This window comes from Ovis aries, chromosome 1 (genome assembly GCF_016772045.2).
Source record: "Ovis aries strain OAR_USU_Benz2616 breed Rambouillet chromosome 1, ARS-UI_Ramb_v3.0, whole genome shotgun sequence".
NCBI classification, from domain to species: domain Eukaryota; kingdom Metazoa; phylum Chordata; class Mammalia; order Artiodactyla; family Bovidae; genus Ovis; species Ovis aries.
In genome coordinates this window covers 266,962,951-266,985,547 of record NC_056054.1, presented here as the reverse complement: position 1 = coordinate 266,985,547, position 22,597 = coordinate 266,962,951, and the positions used below count along the sequence as shown (strand labels likewise).

At 47.5% G+C, this 22,597-nt stretch overlaps 1 protein-coding gene and 1 long non-coding RNA gene across 6 annotated transcripts in view; one reads left to right on the top strand and one right to left on the bottom strand.

Moving 5' to 3' along the window:
* Positions 1-423: 423 nt before the first annotated feature.
* LOC132657480 (uncharacterized) lies at positions 424-22,118 on the top strand. Its single transcript, XR_009595759.1, has 2 exons — positions 424-1,213; positions 20,055-22,118. It is a non-coding gene; the product is annotated as an uncharacterized LOC132657480 (long non-coding RNA).
* The window catches only part of DIP2A (disco interacting protein 2 homolog A), a 109,360-nt gene continuing 102,105 nt past the window's right edge, over positions 15,343-22,597 (bottom strand). For all 5 annotated transcript variants that reach the window (XM_042238097.2, XM_027961400.3, XM_042238114.2 and 2 more), the window contains 4 exons: positions 21,839-21,913; positions 21,382-21,556; positions 20,780-20,903; positions 15,343-18,085 (listed from right to left, as the gene is read on the bottom strand). In XM_042238097.2, coding sequence (XP_042094031.1) covers positions 17,833-18,085; positions 20,780-20,903; positions 21,382-21,556; positions 21,839-21,913 — 627 coding nt within the window. In that variant the 3' untranslated portion in view covers positions 15,343-17,832. The remainder of the gene's footprint in view (positions 18,086-20,779; positions 20,904-21,381; positions 21,557-21,838; positions 21,914-22,597) is intronic.

Below are 22,597 nucleotides of genomic sequence, written 5' to 3'. Positions count from 1 at the left end.
ACACCAACCATCACAGCTGCTGGTGAAACCTTAAATTCTTCCTCTTTGAGACTGAGAACAAGATACAAATACTTGGAATTATCTTATTGGTTTTTATTTATTTTTTTTCTGTTTACAGAGTAAACAGAAAACCAGACATATTCACTACAGTCTACCCCTGGTTCCAGAGCAGACATGCAAGTGTGCTTTCTCTCGCGCACACACACACACACCACACGCTGGGGAAATCGCATCTCACCCGTCACCGGTGGGTGTGGACGATCCCAAGGCATTTTCAGTATTTATAGGATACGTCGCTCCAAAAAACACCCAAAGAGCCTCACACACATAGACGCGTCAAGCAGAATTAAGTACAAAGGCTCCTGGGCACAGACTTAGGCACCCTTGGGGCCTTCGCTTCCTGGAGCTGCGCGTCTGCTTCCTGGGTCCGATCTGGACTTTCCAGGCGGCTGGACTACTGGCTGCGGGGCGCCTCGGTGGGCAGGGCCGGGCAGGTCCTGTCAGCGCTTCCCTCCGCCCCGCTCCATCGCCAGCACCTCACCGCGTCCCAAGGGCTCCTGTCCCGCGTTTGCGCCTTGGCGACCCGCTGCCCCGTAGAGCGCAGTTTCTGGACGCGACGCTGAGCGAAAAAAGAGTGAATCTGGGGTCTGGATTCTTATTCATCCAAGGGCACGCGTGGGGAGGGGCCGCGCGCGGTTTCCAAATTAGCCTGGTGTCGAAGTGAGTTGCTGCCTGCGACGGTGGCGCACACCTTCGTGTGAGAAAGCCTGGACAGAGAGCCCCCGGGGGAACCCGCCACTTCTGCGCCTGCTTCCTCATCTCTCGCCCGAGGCAAACCCTTGCAAGCCCGGCGGACGCGCCTCCAGCGCGTCTTGGTCTCCAGCACCAAGGAGGAACTCTTGGAGATCCTTCCAGTCGCCCGCAGCAATGCGCTCTCCCGCCCTGGGACTGGCCAGTGCAGATCCTTCCAAGGTGCACGCGGGTTCGGCGCTCGTGTCCTGCGTGGTCAGTCTGAAGGGGCGCGCCCAGACCTCCGCGCTGGCGACCCCCAGGAGTGACCAGCCGGAGCAGACAGGCTCCGGTGGGAGGACTAGCTTCCAGGCGCTGGGCGGCATCCCCGCCCCGCGCCCCTTTGTGAGGCCGCCTGCGGGCCCCATGCTGTCCACCGGCGGCCAGTACTCCCTGAAAAAGAGGAAAAAAGCCGTGCCTAGAGGTATGTGCTTGGCAGAGGTGGTGGGTGGGAGGGCAGTGAAGACCCGGAAACCTGGTTGGGGGTGCGGAGGGGGTCTTAGTCCTCCCGCGGCCCTGAACTTGGCTCTCTACGGGTCTCTCGGGGATTCGATCGCCGACTTGATCGACTCGGGAAGGATAGATTTCGCTTTAGAGTCCCCTCCTCACCCCTGACACCCCTGCTGGGTTCTTGACAAGCTCAAAGCCGAATTCGGCCTGGGGTCGGGCTGGTGACGCTAGTTCCTGGGAATCACCGGGTTTCAGGATTTGTGACCTGTGCCTCTGGGGCCCGCGCCGGAACTAAGGCTGGGTTTTCCGAGCGCACACACGTGCGGTAGGGGTCCCGGATCACAGTGCAGCTGGAAGGGACAGGTCTCCAGGTATGGGAGACCCTACCCCTTTACAGACTAGATGCGGAGGCCTGCTGGGAGAGGACCCCTACGGGGTGAGGACCCCTGCGGGTGTGCGTCTGGCCGAACTGACTCGGAAGGGTCCCCTCCAGGCCCTGTGGGGGTGGCGGGAGGCTGCTTCTGAGGACAGTGGATCGAAAGTCCAGTGGAGGAGAGGCTCCTTGGGCAGAGCCCCTGGCCAGAACTCCGAGGGTCTTTGTGTGGCGCGAAGTGCTGCGGCGGCCCCTGAGGCTGGAAGAAGCCGCGCGGTCTTCCAAGCGCTTCCCAGGCCCTGGAGACCCGGGGTGCAATATTCCCAGCGCCAGAGGCGCGTCCATGTCTGAGAAATTTCTAGTTACATTTAGTTTTTAAATACAAAAATAAATAAATAAATAAATAAATAAATAATGCCTTGAGAGAAGCAAGATACAAAAGAGAAACTGTTCCATGATTCCATTCATATCTACCCTGGCTCCAGGAGAGTGATCACACTATCATGATTATCTGGGTCATTAAGATCTTTTTTGTATAGGTCTTCTGTGTATTCTTGCTACCTCTTCTTAACATCTTCTGCTTCCGTTAGGTCCATACCATTTCTGCCCTTTATTGTGCCCATCTTTGCATGAAATGTTCCATTGGGATCTCTAATTTTCTTGGAAGAGATCTAGTCTTTCCCATTCTAGTTTTCCTCTATTTCTTTGCTTTGATCGCTGAGGAAAAGTTTCCCCTCTCTCCTTGCTATTCTTTGGAACTCTGCATTCAAATGGGTATATCTTTACTTTTCTCCTTTACCTTTCACTTCTCAGTGGGGCCTGGAGAAGCATAAAGGGGGAGGGGGGCGGGACATAAAGGGGTGGGCCATGATCAGGGACACAAAGAGGTGGGGCGTGGAGGTGGAGCTGGTTTAGCTGTTGGGGCTGAAGGTACAGCGTCTGCCAGGAGGGTTGACAGACTTTCTCAGCAGCTTACCACCTCTTGCCAGGAACTTCCGGCCCAGGGGCATGATGTGGCCTTCTCTGCACCAGTTGCAGGGAAAGGAGCTGCAATTGGTCCTGTCAGAAACTGCAGACAGCAGAAGTAGCCCCCAGCGACCAGGTCTGCAGGGTGTCATGGCTACTTGCTTCTCGATTTATATGTGCTCAGCTTCCTTGGTATGCAAACTATGTCATTAAAAAAAACTTTATATTACTTATTTTTGACTGCTCTGGGTCTTTGTTGCTGCAGGGGCACTTTCTCGTTGTGGTGACTGCGCATTACTCTCTAGTAGCTGTGGCACAAGGGATTAGTTCCCAGTGAGAGGGTGACAGGCAGGAAGGCCGGTGGTCTCCAAATGGAGAAAATAGGCTGCAAGTGTCAAGACATTTTTTCTCTCTCTCTTAAGCGGCAGCAGGAAAGTAGTGTCACATTTTTTTTTCCCCTTCCCAATACAAATTTAAAAAGAGGTTTCTCTTAAAATTCTGTGTTGCCATAATGACACCTGGTTCCACCTGAACTAAACTTTTCTCAAATCTTGAGCTGACCAGTGCATTTTTCTTATGGAAATGTTTGTCTTAAGCTATGTTAATGTACTATGTATTTACCCTAGACTGTCTTCAAGTCAGTTCTGCCTCAAGGCTTAGAACCCTCTTGAAAAATGGGTGTCCTATACTCATATATTGTTCCCCTAATCTATGTTAATGAAACAATATATTTGTATGGAAATCTGCCTTTCTTCAAGATTCCTGTCAGACATTTTATGGCCTGGGTTGGCTCACCTGGTATCTTGTTATCTCAAAATGCATGTTGTGGGTGAGGGGCCTGGTGCCATTCTTTGAGTTTTCAGACATTTCTTTTAATTAGCAAACTACTAGTAGCTATATGACATCCAGCTAAAGACTAGCAGGGCGGCACTCTTTCTGCCCCCTTCTGATGTCTATGTCAGAAGCTTTCTCTTTTATACTTTTTTATAAAACTTTATTACACAAAAGCTCTGAGTGATCAGGCCTCATCTCTGGCCCCGGATTGAATTCTTCTCTGGAGGCCAAGGATCCTAGTGTCTTTCATGGTACAGCAACAACCTTTCACCTGCGGCATGTGGAGTCTTCCCAGACCAGGGCCAGAACCCGTGTACCCCTGCATTGGTAGGCGGAGTCTTAAACACAAGACCACCAGGGAAGCCCCTCAGTGTGGCGTTTTTATGTCTGTAGGATCCTTTGTTTTGAAAATGTATGATTGTGCCTTCAACTGGTGGAACAGTTCTGATTGTCTGAGAGTCTGTCTTCCAGTTTATAGTCCTCAATTTGACTTGAATAAAATTCCATCTTTTTGGCTGCTAATTGAATTGTTGCCACAGGGACATGCTGGTGGTGAGTCTGGAGGGCAGACCATGCCGTCCAGCTCAGCCGCCCCGGCCCACATAGCCGTCAGACAGGGCCGGGGAGGAGAGCTGGCTCTGAACCGCAGGCTGCGTTTGACGCACCTCTCCACTTTGCTTTCAAACCACGTCTCTACACCTCCACTCATCACCAGACAGCCCTGCTGCTTTAGCCCCAAGTTGAATAGGTCTCTGCTGGTACTTCCCTTGCCCTGGTTGATCCAAGAACAGCAACATAGTTCCCAGTTATCCACGTGCTTCCAAACGGCACAGGAAAGAGCCCCAGTGCACCAGCCCCAGGAAGCCTGCCAGGGCGGTGCCGAATGTGCCCCCTGACCTCACATCCAGGGAGTACTTGTGCCGCAGGGAGGGAGCTGCACCTCAGTGCATCCGCACATCCATCCTTGGGATTTCTTCGTGTCTGCTACTGAAGGAGGAAACAGACAGAACAGGCTCCGTCTTGAAAGCAGGACTCCATCTTGGGCCAGACTGTGGACTTTGAGCTATATGCCCAGTATCTATGGAAATGACATACCAACTGGAAACTAGGCCCCTGGAAGGAAGAGCCCCAGGGCTCGTAATTAGACTTTCTTGCCTAAAAGAATACCCTAATTATCTGTGTAACTGAATAGAATCATACATTCTATTATGCTCATTGGGGTATAACCACAGGCCTATTGATAATTGTCCACTGTTAACTACCTAGGCTTAAGGCATATGAATCATGGGTTAACTTTGATTCTTTCTTTTCCTTTGTTCAGACTAGTTTCGGGGAATTTGGGGAGATGGGTTTGGGCACGTACACTTAGGGTATATAAGGTTTTCACAAAAAACTGGTCAGGGTCCTTGACTCGGCCTTGGGCCCGCCGGTGTAGTGAACTGCACTCCACTATCTGCATTGTCCTTCTGAGGGAGTTTGTTTCCTGGAACGCATGGCTACACTACCAGGAGCTCCAGGTTGTAAGACTCCCTCATCCTCCTTGGACCGGTCCTCACTTAGAGGTACTGTCTAGTTCTATGAATAGGTACCTAGGTGGGCAGGAGGGTGCCCAAGGCAAGGTCTGGGGGCTGACCTGTCTCAGGCAGTCCCCGGGGAAATCAGGTTTCGACTTTAGCCAGGAGCAAAGGCAACACAGGCAGGGTGAGGGGAACTCTGCCTCAGGTTGCCTTCCCCATGGCCCAGTTCAGCCTCACAGGACTTCCTGTTGCCCTATTGGTTTATCAGTTTGATCCAGTCACCCGGAGGACCTGGCCTTGACAGCAGCATTGATTATTTCTGGGCCAAGACCCGAGGCCAGGGCCAGGGCCAGGAGCCCATCTGTTGGCCTGGCAGTGTCAAGTGCTGTCAAAGAGTCTGAAGCCTGCCAAGGACACACCCCCCACCCTCTTGACAGTGTGGACCACCCCAATGGGCACTGCTGTCCCTGCCCGAGGTCCAGGCCAGGCGACAATATCGCCAGACTTTCCTGCCACCAAGGGGAGGGATCCTCAACTCATGATACCAAGGGAGGGGGACTCAAGGTTTCAGCCCTCCAACCCCAACCCCGAGTCCGGCCACATCCTACCCTCAAGGCTGCAGGGACTGAAATAACCCCAGGCCCCGGGAGAACCAGGAGCACTGACCTCGAGGTGGAGGCGAGGAGGCACAGGCCCCCTCTCTCTCAGTCTTCCCTGGCTCTGGGGTCAGTCCCAGGGCCTCTGTCAGCTGGCTCTCACTTTCAGCCCCTATTTTAGTCCCGAGTCTCCTCAGCCCCAGCCCTGCTTCCCTGCAGCTGCAGAGGGAAGTGAGCTTTCCTGGGCCAATGGCACCCCTGACTCCCCACCCTTCTCAGCTTGTCTCCACAGCGACAGCCCTTGAGCTCCACAAGCCTGGGAGTTGCTCCCTAAAGGACCCAACCTAGTCTTCAAGGCAAGGGGGCCCTTCAGCCCTGGCCTGCCAGCCCCCAGCTGAGGCCCTGGGGAGAGTATGGCAATTCTTCTGGGAGGTTCTGGGAAAGCCCACATCTCTGCCCAATGAGGTCCCGGGGTTTGTGTGCTGCTGTTTCATGGTTTCATTTTTATTTGCTTTTAGTTCAAATTTATCACATTTATTCAGATGCAATGGGAAATAAGGCCATTTGGAATACACACCACAGATTATAATCAAAATTAAAATTGGGGCTTAGACGATAGTTGTCTTGTATGAGCCTCAGAAGCCAACTTACATGTCGGTTCACAATATCGAGACTTTCTTGATCAGGACATTTAAATTTAGGCATTCATCCCTCTCTGGCCCAGGAAACTTGGGTTCTTGTAACTGGGGTGGATGGAGCCGCCTGGGCATCAGGAGACAGACCAGGGCCAGCTGCACTCGTTCTTCGTCTGCTGGAGCTCAGACATGCCCTGGGCCCCCCATGCTAGTAGTTGGATGGCCTCAGCATCAGGCGGGCATGGACAAGGGCTGCCCAGTCCCTCACCCTAAAGCATCCCTTTAATTAGGAGCCTCGTGGCATGTCTGCTAGTAGTGCGCACAGCAAGACCCTTTTGTGACCTCCTCTCACTCTGTTCGGGATGGAAACGACTGGCCTCCTGTCACGGAGAGCATGGGAAAAGACACACCATTCAGGCACATTGGCAGGAGGCCAAGCAGGGAGGTTTGGACTCCAAACTTGAATTGGAGCAGAGCCAGGGCTGAGGCTGGCAACCTCCTCCAGGACACAGCCCAACCCCAGCATCATCATTCATCATGCCGCTCCCTTTGTGTGAGGTACCTCACACACAGAGGGGGCCACTCTGGAAACATTCCCCCTTGTGATGGGGTGGGTGTGGGACACTGGGTCACATGGGCTGCACAGCTCCCGGCACACAAAACTCCCTGGGGAACTTGTTCTATACCCAGGAAGCAGGCCTCCCTGATCTAGGCTATGACCTTGCCTAGCTGTGGGACTGTCTCAGCAAGAACCCAGGGAAGCTAGGAAATGCCAGGTTAGCAAGGCAGCACTATGTGCCTGGGTGGTCCTGGAGGAATTGTGCCTGTGCCCAGTGTAGCAGGCCTCACTCAAGATCAGACTGTGGGTAGGTGGAGGATAGGAGGGAGGGGGGACATCACAGTTCCCAGCCAGACGCGCTGTGGCTGGGTCCCTCTGGATTGCAGTGTTCTCATTCAGAAACAGGTGTTAGATGGTGTGGATATACCACAGGCATACCCCTTCCCCTTCTGCCTCTTGTATCTTGTGTGTTGCTGCCCTAAGTGTCCATGGATCTTAGGGGGAAGCATTCAGTCTTTCATCTCTAAAAACGAGGTTAGCCTTGGGTTCTGCAATTTATCAGGTTAGATAAATTCCCTTCTATTCTTACAGTGTTGAATTTTGTCAAATTCTTTTTTCTTTTTCTGTATCTATTTGAGAGTGTTAACAGCCTCGGTAGGGAGGCCAGAGGTTCCCAAGCGGCAGGAGAAATAAACTGCAAGTGACAGACGTCTTTCTTTTCTCTTCTAATCCTGTGTTGTCATGGTGACACCTGGTTCCACCTGAACTGACCAATGTGTTTTTCTCATGGAAATGTTTTTTTAAAGCTATGTTAATGAACCATGCTTTTGGACTGTGGTGTTAGAGAAGACTCTTGAGAGTCCCTTGGACTGCAAAGAGATCAAACCAGTCAATCTAAAGAAAATCAGTCTTGCATATTCGTTGGAAGGACTGATGTTGAAGCTGAAACTCCAATAATTTGGCCACCTGATGTAAAAAACTGATTCCTTGAAAAAGACCCTGATGCTCCAAAGGATTGAAGGCAGGAGGAAAAGGGAACAACAGAAGCCAAGATGGTTAGATGGCATCACCAACTTGATGGACATGAGCTTGAGCAAGCTCTGGGAGGTGGTGATGGACAGGGAAGCCTGGCATGCTGCAGTCCATGGGGTTGCAAAGAGTTGGACATGACTGAGTGACTGAACTGAGCCAAACATTTATCCCTGAGGGGCTGGAGTCCTCAGTACTCCTGCTTTAATTATAATAATTCATGTTTGATGATTCATCAGTTCAGTCCAGAGGCTCTTTAGTTCTTCACTTTCTGCCATAAGGGTGGTATCATCTGCATATCTGAGGTGATTGATATTTCTCCCAGCAATCTTGATTCCAGCTTGTGCCTCTTCCAGCCCAGGGTTTCTCATGACGTACTCTCATATAAGTTAAATAAGCAGGGTGACAATATACAGCCTTGATGTAATCCTTTTCCTATTTGGAACCAGTCTGTTGTTCCATGTCCAGTTCTAACTGGTGCTTCCTGACCTGCATACAGATTTCTCAAGAGGCAGGTCAGGTGGTCTGTATTCCCATCTCTTTCAGAATTTTCCAGTTTATTGTGATCCATACAAAGGCTTTGGCATAGTCAATAAAGCAGAAATAGATGTTTTTCTAGAACTCTCTTACTTTTTTAATGATCCAGCAGATGTTGGCAATTTGATCTCTGGTTCCTCTGCCTTTTCTAAAACCGGCTTGAACATCTGGAAGTTCACAGTTCATGTATTGTTGAAGCCTGGCTTGGAGAATTTTGAGCATTACTTTGCTGGTGTGTGAGATGAGTGCAATTGTGTGGTAGGTAGTTTGAGCATTCTTTGGCATTGCCTTTCTTTGGGATTGGAATGAAAACTGACCTTTTCCAGTCCTGTGGACATTGCTGTTTTCCAAATTTGCTGACATACTGAGTACAGGACTTTAACAGCATCATCTTTTAGGATTTGAAATAGCTCAACTGGAATTCCATCAACTCCACTGGCTTTGTTCATAGTGATGCTTCCTAAGGCCCACTTGACTTCACATTCCAGGATGTCTGGCTCTAGGTGAGTGATCACACCACCGTGATTGTCTGGGTTGAGAAGATCTTTTTTTGTACAGTTCTTCTGTGTATTCTTGCCACCTCTTCTTAATATCCTCTGCTTCTGTTAGGTCCATACCATTTCTGTCCTTTATTGAGCCCATCTTTGCATGAAATGTTCCCTTGGTGTCTCTAATTTTCTTGAAGAGATCTCTAGTCTTTCCCATTCTATTGTTTCCCTCTAATTCTTTCCACTTATCACTGAGGAAGGCTTTCTTATCTCTCCTTGCTATTCTTTGGAATTCTGCATTCAAATGGGTATATCTTTCCTTTTCTCCTTTGCTTTTCGATTGTCTTCTTTTCACAGCTTAAGGCCTTGTCAGACAGCCATTTTACTTTTTTGCATTTCTTTTTCTTGGGGATGGTCTTGCTCCCTGCCTCTTGTACAATGTCACGAACCTCCGTCCATAGTTCATCCATCAGGCACTCTGTCAGATCTAGTCCCTTAAATCTATTTCTCTCTTCCACTGCATAATCATAAGGGATTTGATTTAGGTCATACCTGAATAGTCTAGTGGTTTTCTCCACTTTCTTCAATTTAAGTCTGAATTTGGCAATAAGGAGTTCATGATCTGAGCCACAGTCTGCTCCTGGTCTTGTTTTTGCTGACTGTAGAGAGCTTCTCCATCTTTTGCTACAAAGAATATAATCCATCTGATTTCGGTGTTGACCCTCTGGTGATGTCCATGTGTAGGGTCTTCTCTTGTGTTGTTGGAAGAGGGTGTTTGCTATGACCAGTGCATTCTCTTGGTAAAACTCTATTAGCCTTTTTCCTGCTTCATTCTTTACTCCAAGACCAAACTTGCGTGTTACTCCAGGTGTTTCTTGACCTCCTACTTTTGCATTCCAGTCCCCTATAATGAAAAGGACATCTTTGGGGGGGTGTTAGTTCTAAAAGGTCTTGTAGGTCTTCATAGAATCATTCAACTTCAGCTTCTTCAGGGTTACTGGTCAGGGCGTAGACTTGGATTACCGTGATATTGAATGGTTTGCCTTGGAAACGAAGAGAGATCATTCAGTCGTTTTTGAGATTTCATCCAAGCACTGCATTTTGGACTCTTTTGTTGACTATGATGGCTACTCCATTTCTTCTAAGGGATTCCTGCCCACAGCAGTAGATGTAATGGTTATCTGAGTTAAATTCACCCATTCCAGTCCATTTTAGTTTGCTGATTCTGAGAATGTCAACATTCACTCTTGCCATCTCCTGTTTGACCACTTCCAATTTGTCTGGTTTCATGGACCTAACATTCCAGGTTCCTATGCAATATTGCCCTTTAGTCAGGCCTTGCCTCTATCACCAGTCACATCCACAACTGGGTGTTGCTTTTGCTTTGGCTCCTTCCCTTCATTCTTTCTGGATTTATTTCTCTACTGGTTTCCGGTAGCATACTGGGCATCTATTGACCTGGGGAGTTCATCTTTCAGTGTCCTATCTTTTTGCCTTTTCATACTGTTCATGGGGTTCTCAAGGCAAGAACACTGAATTGATGCTTCATATCTTTTATACATGAGTAATTCATATCTTTTTAGAATTTACTGAGGTTTGCTCTATTGCCTGACGTAGAATCTAGCCTGGAGAATGTTCTGTGAGCACTCGGGAGGACCCTGCATCCTGCTCTTTTTGGGTGGAATGTTTTATAGTGTCTGTTAGGTCCGGTTGGTTTACAGTGCTGTCCGACTCCTCCATTTTCTTGTTGAAGTTCTGCCTGGTTATTCTATCCATTGTAGAAAATGGTGTATTGATGTCCCAACTATCATCCTTTTCCATCAGCTTCACTCTTGTGTATGTCAGTGCTCTTTTGTGAGGTGCACACGTATTATAATCATTAGGTCTTTCTAATGGGTGAATTCTTTCATCATTATAAAATGTCCCATTTTACTTTTTTTCTACTGATTTTGTTTTAAAGCATATTTTACCTAAAGTTAGTAAAGCCACTATGGCTTTGTGATTCAAGAAATATGCTATTTGCATGAAATATATTTTTTCCAGTCTTTTGCTTTCCATCTATTTGTATTTTGAATCTAGAACATGCCTTTTTAATAGCATATAGTAGGGTAATGCACATACATACACACACAGAGGCTGAAAAATCTGCCTTCTGAATGGTTTAACCCATTCACATTTACTGTTATTATTGATAGAGTTGGATTTACCTCTAGCATTTCACTTTTTGTTTTCTGTGTGTTTCATGTCTATGTATTTGCTTGACTTTTTTGACCTCTAATCATCCTTTTTAAAAACTTACTTTTTGGCTGTGCTGAGTCTTCATTGCTGCTTGTGGGCTTTCTGTAGTTGTGGCAAGTGACCACCGCCAAAAGCATCAACTCTTCGACGCTCAGCCTTCTTTATGGTACAACTCTCACATCCATTCATGATGACTGGAAAAAACCGTAGCTTTGAATAGACAGACCTTTGTCAGCAAAGTAATATCTCTGCTTTTTAATATGCTGTCTAGGTTGGTCACAGCTTTTCTTCCAAGAAGTGTCTTTTAATTTCACAGCTGCAGTCACCATCTGCAGTGATTTTGGAGCCCAAGAAAATAAAGTCTGTCACTGTTTCCATTGGTTCCCCGTCTATTTGCCATGAAGTGATGGGACTGGATGTCATGATCTTAGTTTTTTGAATGTTGAATTTTAGGCCAGCTTTTGCACTCTCCTTTCTCACTTTCATCAAGAGGCTCTTTAGTTCCTCTTCACTTTCTGCCATAAGGGTGGTGTTATCTGCATATCTGAGGTTATTGATATTTCTTCTGGCAGTCTTGATTCCAGCATGTGCTTCATCCAGCCCAGCATTTTGCATGATGTACTCTGCAAATAAGCAAAATAAGCAGAGTGACAATATACTGCCTTGACGTACTCCCTTCCAGTTTGGAACCAGTTTGTTTTTCCATGTCCAGTTATAACTGTTGCTTCTTGAAGTCATCCTGAAATGACAGTGGTATTGCAGCGATCTCCAATCTCTTTCCCTGACCACACTCGACTCTGAAGGTCCATCCATTCCCAGCTGATTGCTGTACTGTTGTCAGCAATGCTCTAGGGGCATAAACTGCTTTATCGCCTAATGATCTAATTTAGGATTTACAGAAGAGAGCGTTCCCAAGGTCAGAGTTTGAAGTTTGTTCTCAGGAGGGCTCTTCCTGGCTGACTCCTCCTCTGATTCTCCTGCAAACTAGTTGACCTGTAATTCAGTCTGTGGCTTCATTGACTCTATGAACCTCCTCCCAACTGCCTTTCACCACACCTGTACTGCTTTCAAGAGTGCCTTTCTGACTGACCTCCTCCATGCAAAGAAAGTCTGTGCATTTACAAGAGGTGAGGAGTTACCTGTTTTACACCTTGCTTCTCCCAACAGGAAGATCTCTGAGCAGGGTTTTGGGCCCTGGAGTGACGACAGTGGCTCCCGTCTATCTGGGTGACTCCCCGGCTTCACAAGCTAAGTGTTCAGTGGAGCGGGGGTGATTAGCCTGAGGTCTTCCCAGTTGTCTCTTCCCCATCTCATGAACTGGGAGGGCACCTGAGGCCCTGTATAGTTAAAAGCACTGTGTCCCTCCCATCTCATGAGCTGAAGGGTACCCAGGACCCTGTATACTTGGAGGCCCTTTGTCCCCATCTCAGGAGTTGGAAGGGCACCTGGGCCCTGTATAGTTAGAAGCACTATGTCCCTCCCATCTCACTAGCTGGAAGAGTACCCAGCACCCTGTATAGTTAGAATCATTTGCTCAAGGTGAAACTCCATCCAGTAGAGAACAACAGAGCTTGTTATCTTTTATCTGCTCTCACCCAGAACATATCTGTACCAACAGATAACCAGTGGGACAGAAACCTGTGTCCCTGGCTCCACATGTCTGCAGTAGATTTTCTGCTTGGCTCAGCTGAGAGGTTGGGAGGAATGAACAGTCTTGGTTCAAACAACAGACTTGTCAAATATAAGGTGTCCATGCTGCTGCTAAGTCACTTCAGTCATGTCCAACTCTGTGCGATCCCATTGACGGCAGCCCACCAGGCTCCCCAGTCCCTGGGATTCTCCAGGCAAGAACACTGCAGTGGGTTGCCATTTCCTTCTCCAATGCGTGAAAGTGAAAAGTGAAAGTGAAGTCGCTCAGTTGTGTCCGACTCTTAGTGACCCCATGGACTGCAGCCTACCAGGCTCCTCCGTCCATGCGATTATTCCAGGCAAGAGTACTGGAGTAGGGTGCCATTGCCTTCTCCGCAAGGTGTCCATAGGTGCGTGGATTTATCTCTGGGCTTTCTATTTTGTTCCATTGATCTATATATCTGTCTTTGTGCCAGTACCATACTGTCTTGATGACTGTGGCTTTGTAGTAGAGCCTGAAGTCAGGCAGGTTGATTCCTCCAGTTTCATTCTTCTTTCTCAAGATTGCTTTGGCTACTTGAGGTGTTTTGTTTTTTTTTTTTGGTATTTCCATATAAATTGTAAAATTATTTGTTCTAGCTCTGTGAAAAATACCATTGGTAGCTTGATAGAGATTGCATTGAATCTATAGATTGCTCTGGGCAGTATACTCATTTTCACTGTATTTGATTCTTCCAATCCATGAACACGGTATATTTCTCCATCTATTAGTGTCCTCTTTCTTTCACCAGTGTTTTATAGTTTTCTATATATAGGTCTTTTATTTCTTTAGGTAGATACATTCCTAAGCATTTTATTATTTTTGTTGCAATGGTGAATGGAATTGTTTCCTTAATTTCTCTATTTTCTCATTATTAGTGTATAGGAATGCAAGGGATTTGTGTGTGTTGATTTCATATCCTGTAACTTTCTATATTCATTGAGTAGCTCTAGTAATTTTCTGGAGGAGTCTTCAAGGTTTTCTACGTAGGGGATCATGTCATCTGCAAACAGTGAGAGATTTACTTCTTCTTTTCCAATTTGGATTCCTTTTTATTTTTCTGCTCTGACTGCTGTGGCCAAAACTTCCAAAACTATGGGGAACACATGTACACCCGTGGCAGATTCATGTCAATGTATGGCAAAACCAATACAATATTGTAAAGTCCCCAATTAAACAAATTTATATTAAAACACTTGTTTTTATTACTCAACTGTCACATTTAGCTATTTCTTCATTTGTTGTATATGCTCTTACGACCATATCCAAAAACTTAAAATTAAATTTTCACCCATTTTGCTGGCTAGCATGCCCACAGAGCTTCTCATCTCATCATGCCAGAAGTTGATGTTCTTTCTTTACCTTCTAATGTAAAGCAAATGCTAACCACTGTGTTTGAACTTGTGTCCCACTCCACTGCAGCACGACAGCCTCCAGGTGGCCTTTATCCTCTGCTCCCCTGGGAGTCACCACAGCCCCTGGGTGCATACCTGGAGGTCCAGCTCGCTGCTGCTGGAGTGGCAATAGGTAGCAATACACCTGTGCTCCCTCCTCCCCAAAGCTTCATCTGGCCCCTTGTGGCCCTTTTTCAACTTTTGTCTTGTGGCAAATGCAATGAACACTCATGACATGTGGCTCTTTAGTAGACATGAGAGCCTGAGGAGTAAGTTGCCCTCACTTAGCTGGCACTTAAAACTAAGGGTTAATGCCTCAGTTTCTTGCCTCATATGGCCCTGGCAAATACTTCCAAACATCTCATGACTCATGTGGAATGGTTCTCACACTGAACCTGAAGGGCACCGCTGGACATAGGGAAGTTGGGCGGGGGACTGGGGGTGGGGAATTGAGGTGAGGAAGGGACTGAGCTCACCTGGGTGAAGCTGCAGGCTCTCAGACTTCCCATGTGGGGAGGGTGGTCCAGCTACCTGCTCAGACAGTTTAAAGATGATTGTTCTTGAACATAAAGAGGTTTTGTAGTTTTTCATGTTACCTTTTAAAAGAATTCTTCATTACTGAAATTGAGTATCAAGAGTGCTAAGTCGTTTCAGTTGTGTCCGACTCTTTGCGACCCTATGGACTGTAGCCAGCCAGGCTCCTCTATCCATGGGATCTTCCAGGCAAGAATACTGGAGTGGGCTGCCATTTCCTACTTCAGGAGATCTTCCTGACCCAGGGATCAAACCCACTTCTCTTATGGCTCCCGCACTGGCAGGCATGTTCTTTACCACTGGTGCCACCTGGGAAGCCAAATGAGTATCAGAGGAAAGAGGACAAATGCTATACACAGTGTTTTTACACTGTTACTGCATCCAATTTAGAGAAAGTGTTTCTTCTTTAACTCAAGACCTAAAACTTATGCCGCATGGTCTCCGGTAGAAAGAGAATGCTCCTCTCTTCTTTCTGCACCACCAAGTAGTATGTGCATGATTCGCAACAACAGTTGCTCTCAGGGAGAGGCCCTGGCGAGAGGGTCTGACTCTGGCAGACTCTGTCAAGAAGAGGCAAACACAGGAGGTGAGTCGTTCCCCATAGAGTTGAGCTGACCAACCCGGGACAATCTCTCTGAAACAAGCCAGCTATATTCATAATCTGAAATTAAGCACAAGTAACCTTAGTTTGCATCAAATAATCAGTACATTTAAAAAACAAGCAGAACGCAATATTGTCAAGCAATTATCCTTCAATTAAAAATAAAAACAGAGAATCAAGATACAAATGGCCCAGCAGGAAAAGTATAGATTATGAGGTTCTGATCCTTAACATAAACTGGCTCCTACAAATCAATTAAAAAAAAAAAATTCCTTGTGCACCATAAGAACTACCAAGTAAAACACATCAGATGAGAAAGTAAAATGCCCACAAACACATGAACACATATACAGCGCCACCAGACAGGATACTTATTTGACTGACAGGGACTCATTCTTTATTGCCAGTGCTCTGAGGTTTCCAGGAACAGCCTCTCCACTCTGCCCTGTGCCCTTCCGAGGATGCAGTGCCCAAGCTGAGCCCCAGCAGAGCTGAGCCCCAGGCAGGCCATGTGTGTGAACGTGCTCCCGTGAGGAGGCTCATGGTAGCGGGGCTGAGAGGATGCTGACAGAGCCTGTGAGGACGAGCTGCCCCCACCTGCTGTGTGACACAGTTGTTAAAACATGCAGAAGAATATATGGAACAGATTAAAAGTCTAATTTATTAAGTACAAAAGCTGACTATAAAAGTATATGACTGACCTAATTTTGTAAAAGTGTTTTTAAAGAAAAAAATTAAACCTGGAAAGAATTTACATCAAATACTAACACACTGCCATTAAACGAGAGGTAGGATTATGGGAGATTTAAATTTTATTCTTTATACTTCATGTGCTTCATAGATTTTATGCTGCAGCATAAATGCTTCTATATTTAGCAAAGAAAAATGCATAATAAAATACCTGCTATTGGGGTAATTTTAAAAACCTTTTCACACATTTCAAATGGCAGAATTACAAATAGTCCATAACTTTTATTAACATAATGATATAAAAATTTTCTCTGACATACAGAATTCCCAGAGAGTAATTTTAAAACATTTTAATGCTTCTTAAAATCTTAATTTACAAGACGTGTCTTACTGCCACTTACCTTTCAATACAAAAATTTTACAATGCCTGTTGCTATAAAATGACAACATAAAGGGCTGGGTGGTTCCTCTCCTACAGGCCATTCTGTTATGAGGAATATCCATTAGTCCACTGCTAGAACCTCTGTATGTCAAACAATAAGTTACACATGTTATATACATAATTACACAAGGAGTGTTCAATTCCAGTATGTTCTTACATACCACACTGCACACCAAGAGCTACTGAGCACAAGCTACTTGTAGCCGAGAGTTAGACGTGAGAGTCAGCCCAGTCAGCCAGGCCTTTTTGGTGGAGAATTTTAAATGATAAAGAATTAACAACTGTTAGGCACTGATTCAGGCTAATTCCAGAAAAACCTGGCTGTTTCTAGGAAGCATGTGATTCGTAAACTTTCTGACCCACAGTCCCTGACAACTCGTAACACAATTTTTATTAGTGATACAAAAATACTCTGTCTTAGATTCGAGCTTCACTTCAAATTCTTAGAAGTATCTAAAGGATTTCATGTTCTCTGATTTATATTTACTATAACATTATATCACTCAGTTTAGTCGAGTTTGAATAAAATAAGTGAACATGATCTGGCCAAATTTTACAGGCACACAACTCAAGATGCGACAGTGGCCGGCCAAGTTCTCCAGGGCCCTGGGCTGTACCACCGCACGTGTAAACCTCAGCCCACCGGTGAGTCCACATCTGCTGATGTGGAATAAAAACAGCAACTCAGTACACTTTTTGGACAGTGAGAAGATCCTATACTGTGGTCATGAAAACCAGAACTTCAGCTGAATAGCAAGAAGTCAGAAACTCAGAAAGAGGTTTAAAACTCAGCGTTCCTTTATCTTTCTGAAACAGCTGCTCAACTGATGGACCCCGTCGAGGGTTAGAGATGACACAGGCAGGCAGCCGGCATACCTATGTTCAGAGAGGAAGTGTGTGCGCACGAGCCTGGTCTGGGGCCCAGAGCAGGTCGGGGGTGGGGAAGAGGAGGCCAGGTCAGGATCATGCCCTGCCCACCAGCCTATCTTTATTTTGCTCTTCCCTGTGAATCACAATTGAAGCAGCTGTCCCTGGGCCTCAAATTCCTTCTGGCATAAATTCTAAGTATGACCCTGACATCTGAAATGGTATAAAGAGTTGAATTTTTTAAATCGAGAACTGTATTTTTAGCCTAAAAAAAGTGCAAACTCATAACACAGCAGAGGACTGCACCTACAGCACCTGCAGTGCCTGTACCAGGCTTCTTCCCCAGCCACACCATCTGTTGCAATGCTGACATTCATGTTTCTGCAAATGTTCCAGACGATTAAAAGGTTTTGAGGAATTCAGGAAGTGGTTTCTAGAATGAGATGGGTATGTAAGCACATGGGTGGGGCCCTGTGCTCAGGAGCCTGGGATCCTCTCCCCAGGGGCTGCAGACGCACCCCAGCCCTTCCAATGGCTCGTGAGGCCCCTCTTGGGCTGGGGCTGAGTGGGATCACGTGTTGTAGGCCACACAGGTGGAGTCCAGCTGCTCGGGGCTGAGTGGGCTCACATGTTGTAGGCCACGTAGATGGGGTCCAGCTGGTCAGCTAGGAAGCCATCGCGCAGGTGCATGCGCTGCTTCTCTCCACGGGAGTTGATGGGGATGACACCCGGGTCCACGATGACCACCACACCCACCACCAGGTGGTGCTCCTCCAGCACCACGTTCGTCACCAGGGCCACTAGGTCCAGCGCGTCCTGCTCCAGCCCGTCCAGCTCCACCACCACCACCAGCAGGTTGGTCCAGGTGAACACAGCGCTGCAGGGAGAAGGCAGACTGTGTCACCCGGGGCTGGGCGCTGGCTTCAGGGGCCAAGGACACCCAGGAAATGAGGTCAGACAAAGACCACTGAAACATACTTAAGCAGGTTCGCTGATGTCATCCTCTGCTCAAGTCAGTTACAATTCAAAGGTTTGGCTAAGTGTGTTTTATTGGAATATCTATTCTAATTAAAGTTCTCTCTAAGAATCAAGACAAATCTGACAAAAAATGGTCCACTGGAGGACCCATCCTCTTTAACATTTGTGCCTAGAGAACCCTAGGGACAGTATGAAAAGGCAAAAAGATATGATACCAGAAGATGAGCCCCTCCAGGTCAGAAGGTGTCTAACATGGGGAAGAGCTACTGGGGAAGAGCAGAGGGCAATTACTAAGAGTTCCAGAAAGAATAAAGCAGAGGGCCAAAGTGGAAATGAAGCTCAGTTGTGGATGTGTCTGGTGGTGAAAGTAACGTCTGATGAAAGAACAATATTGCATAGAGACTCGGAATGTTAGATCCACGAATCAAGGTAAATTGGAAGTGGTCAAGCAGGAGATAGCAAGAGAGAACACTGACACCGTAGGAATTAGCAAACTAAAAGGGAGGGGAATGGGTGAATTTAATTCAGATGACCACTGTATCTACTACTGTGGGCAAGAATCCCTTAGAAGAAATGGAGTAGTCCTCATAGCCAAAGAATTCGAATGTAGTTGTTGTTGTTCAGTCATTAAGTTGTGTCCAACTCTTTGTAATCGCTTGCACTGCAGTACAGCAGGCTTCCCTGTCCTTCACTATCTCCCAACATTTGCTCAAACTCATATCCATTAAGTTGGTGATGCCATCTAACCATCTCATCCTCTGCCACCCTCTTCTCCTTCTGCCCTTAATCTTTCCCAGCATCAGGGTCTTTTCTAATGAGTTGTTCTTTGCATCAGGTGGAAAAACCATAGTTCTGACTATACAGAGCTTTGTCAGCTTTCCTTCAAAGGAGGAAGCATCTGTTATTGCTTCTATTTTCCTCCTCCAATTTGCCATGAACTGATGGGACCAGATGGGTTAGGGTTAGGAGAAGAGTGAAGAAGCTGGCTTAAAACTCAATATTCAAAAACTAAGATCATGGCATCTGGTCCCACTACTTCATGGCAAATGGAAGGGGGAAAAGTGAAAACAGTAACAGACTGTATTTTTTTGGGCTCCAAAATCATAGCAGCCATGAAACTGAAAGACACTTGCTCGTTGGAAGAAAAGCTATGATAAACCTAGACAGTATATTAAAAAGCAGAAACATTGCTTTGCCAACAAAGGTCTGTATAGTCAAAGCTATGGTTTTTCCATTAGTTGTGTATGGATGTGAGAGTTGGACCATAAAGAAGGTTGAGCACCAATTAATGCTTTCTAACTGTGGTGCTGGAGAAGACTCTTGAGAGTCCCTTAGACAGCAAGGAGATCAAACCAGTCAATCCTAAAGGAAATCAACCCGGATTACTCATTGTGATATAGTTAACTTCAGCCAGTTTGATAAGCAATCCAAGGCACCTCAGGGATGAAGTCTGAATTCTTTACCTTAACAGTCTCATTGTGATATAGTTAACTTCAGCCAGTTTGATAAGCAATCCAAGGCACCTCAGGGATGAAGTCTGAATTCTTTACCTTAACAGTCATGCAGGCACCTTGTTAATAATTATATAGCAACAATATCTTGCTTAAAGGCATGCTTTCCTCCTCAACAAGAACTCGTTCCTTCTGGCTAATCTCAAACTGAAGTTATCTCAGGATGCCTTGGGAAAGGGTCTGGTGGAACTTTTACAATCTTGAGATATTCGTTTTACCTATTCTTAGCAGCCAACTGAAAAGTATATAATTTTCTGCTCAAGTTAACAACGTGGGTACTATCTCTACCCACTTCTGATGTCTATGTCAAAAGTCTTCTCTGCTCCTTTTCAATAAACTCTATTTTCTCACTGCAAGCCTCAAGTGGTCTCTATTATCTGCCTGGCTCGGTGAGGGGATTTCTCTACTCCCAAGAACCGTGAGCTCAAGTACAGCCTACACTCCGAGGCTACATCACATCAGAACTGGTTTCAACTGGAAGGACTGATGCTGAAGCTGAAACTCCAATATTTTGGCCACCTGATGTGAAAAGCTCACTCAATGAAAAAAGACACTGATCCTGGGAAAGAACGAGGGCAGGAGGAGAAAGGGGCTACAGAGGACATGGTTGGATGACATCACTGACTCAAGGGACGTGAGTGTGAGCACACTCTAGGAGATAGTGGAGGACAGAGAAGCCTGGCATGCTGCAGTCAATGGGGTCACAACAGTTGGATTCAACCTAGCAACTGAACAACAACAAGAATCAAGAATATTATTTGATATTGAAAGCTGTACTTTTCCCACTGCAACCTCCCTTCAAAGTGAGGAAATCATGCTTCTTAACCATTTAAATTAGGAAATCCATATAAACACAGAGGCATTTCAGAGTAACTGTGGGGCACTCACATTTTGCCTGTGCATTTGGGGACAGACCCAGTTTAAGACTGATAAAGAGAAGAGGAAAAACTAAGCAAACCTAAACAAGGGGTCTCTGGCACGTGATTTGCAGAGTGTGTCTGGGGTCTGCTCCTGGAGAGGAGGTGGCTGCCCACACGTGCACGACAGCGCAAGAGCTGCAAGCTGGTCCCCCGGGCCCTCACCATTCGGCGATGCTCCTGTGCGCACGGATCACGGATGTCTCGATGTCGATGGGGTGGTAGCGCATGCCCCTCAGCTCCAGTGTCTCGTCCAGAGACCCCACCACGTACAGCGCGTCATGTCGCTCTGCAGATGGCACAGTTCACCACCTCAGCATGGCTCCCGTGCTGAAGCCTACTGCCATGCGCACCCACGTGTGAAGAGTACAGAACAACAACTTCTATATCTCGGAGACAAGGCAGCAGCTACAGGGGCTCCCGAAGTTCTGACTGCACCTGGCCAGCCTGCTGTGGCCGTGGACTCTGTGACCTTGGGGGAATGTATGGGGAGGCCCTGATACATGGCTGGTGAGACATGCCCATGGCTCTGCCTGGGGGGCCCAACAGCCTCCCCCAGCACCCCCACACCCTCAGAAGAGGCCAGGATCCAGGAACAGTGAAGGAAAAGGAACAACTTTCAGAGAAACCGTATCAGAGCACCTAAAGAAACCAGCTCCTAGGAAGGGGTGAAGTGAGTTGGCAGGAGGTCCCAAGGCACTGCCTGTATGGGCTCCTGGTTGTGGTGGCCCCAGGTCTGGGGGTGAGCAGTGCATAGGACCCCTTACCTCCGCTGGCATCGGTGAGCTCTGTCCTTCGAAGGAAGCCCAGGAAGCCAGTCCTCGCCCAAACAGTCTGGGTATCTCCAAAACTCAGCCGGGCACTGAAGTGGTCAGCATGGAGCCCCTCTTCCCCGTAGACTGTGTAGTACCCGGTGGCATTGTGGGGGCTGCTCACCCAGATCTGGGGCCCAGAGCACAACAGGGTTGGTTATTACAAGTGCCAGGCACCGTGTGTCCCAAGACATGGCAGCACACAGTGGGGTGGGGGTAAAGGGCTTGAGCTAAGTCACGACAGAGGCCCAGAGAGCAAAGAATTCTCTCCTTCAAATAAACCGTTCCCCTCCTTGCACCCCTGAGTGACAGCTGCAGGACTGCAATGTACACAGTTCATCACAAAGAAAGAACTGGGAGCAACCCGCAGGCACGCCCAGGGGCCAGCGAGAGGTGGGGTCCCCATCCTCACCTCCCCCAGGTGCGAGTCTCCCAGGGGCCCTCTGGTCTCTGTGTGGGCGATGATGACCTTCACTCCAGGGAGAATCTGGAAGGAGAACCATGCTCGTCAGAGGGAGTGTGGCCCTCCTGATGCAAGAGCGGCAAAAACAGTGCCCCTTGAAGCTGATCTAAAGGACACGACTTGTACACGGGCATGACCACCTTCAGAAGCTGACCTAAATCTGATTGAATTTTAACAGAAGTAAGAGATTTTAATAAATAAAAATAAATTATGAATCTGAGCAAAATCATCCAGCTCCTAAGAATGAACTCTATTTTGGATGTTGAGAGGGGAGGAGGGGATCTTTCCCCGAGGCCCCTGTCGGGACTCTTGAGGCCAGGGAGTCCAAACACAGTTTGGCTGGGCCCCCACTCAGCCCCAAAGTTTCTGGTTCTGGAAGGAAACCTGGCCACCAAGAGGCATTCCTGCCCCCAGACTTGGGGCTCCATGCCCACCAGAGGCTGTGGAGAAGGCCGGGGAGGGTGCTTTATGTCCAGCACCCCCACCCGGGGCCTGGGGGGCCCCACTGAACCTGGGACTGACCACCTGGCTGCTTCTGGGTACCTATTCCATGTCCTTAGTTTCCCTGGGTGTAAAACAGGAGATGACGGAGGAGCTTTCCAGCAGGTGGGGGAGAGGTGAGGGGTCATGGAAAGCTGGTCAGGCTCTGTTGCCCATAGGATGCTGCTGAGCCTCTGACCTCTCCCCGTGTTACCAATCTGGACCCTG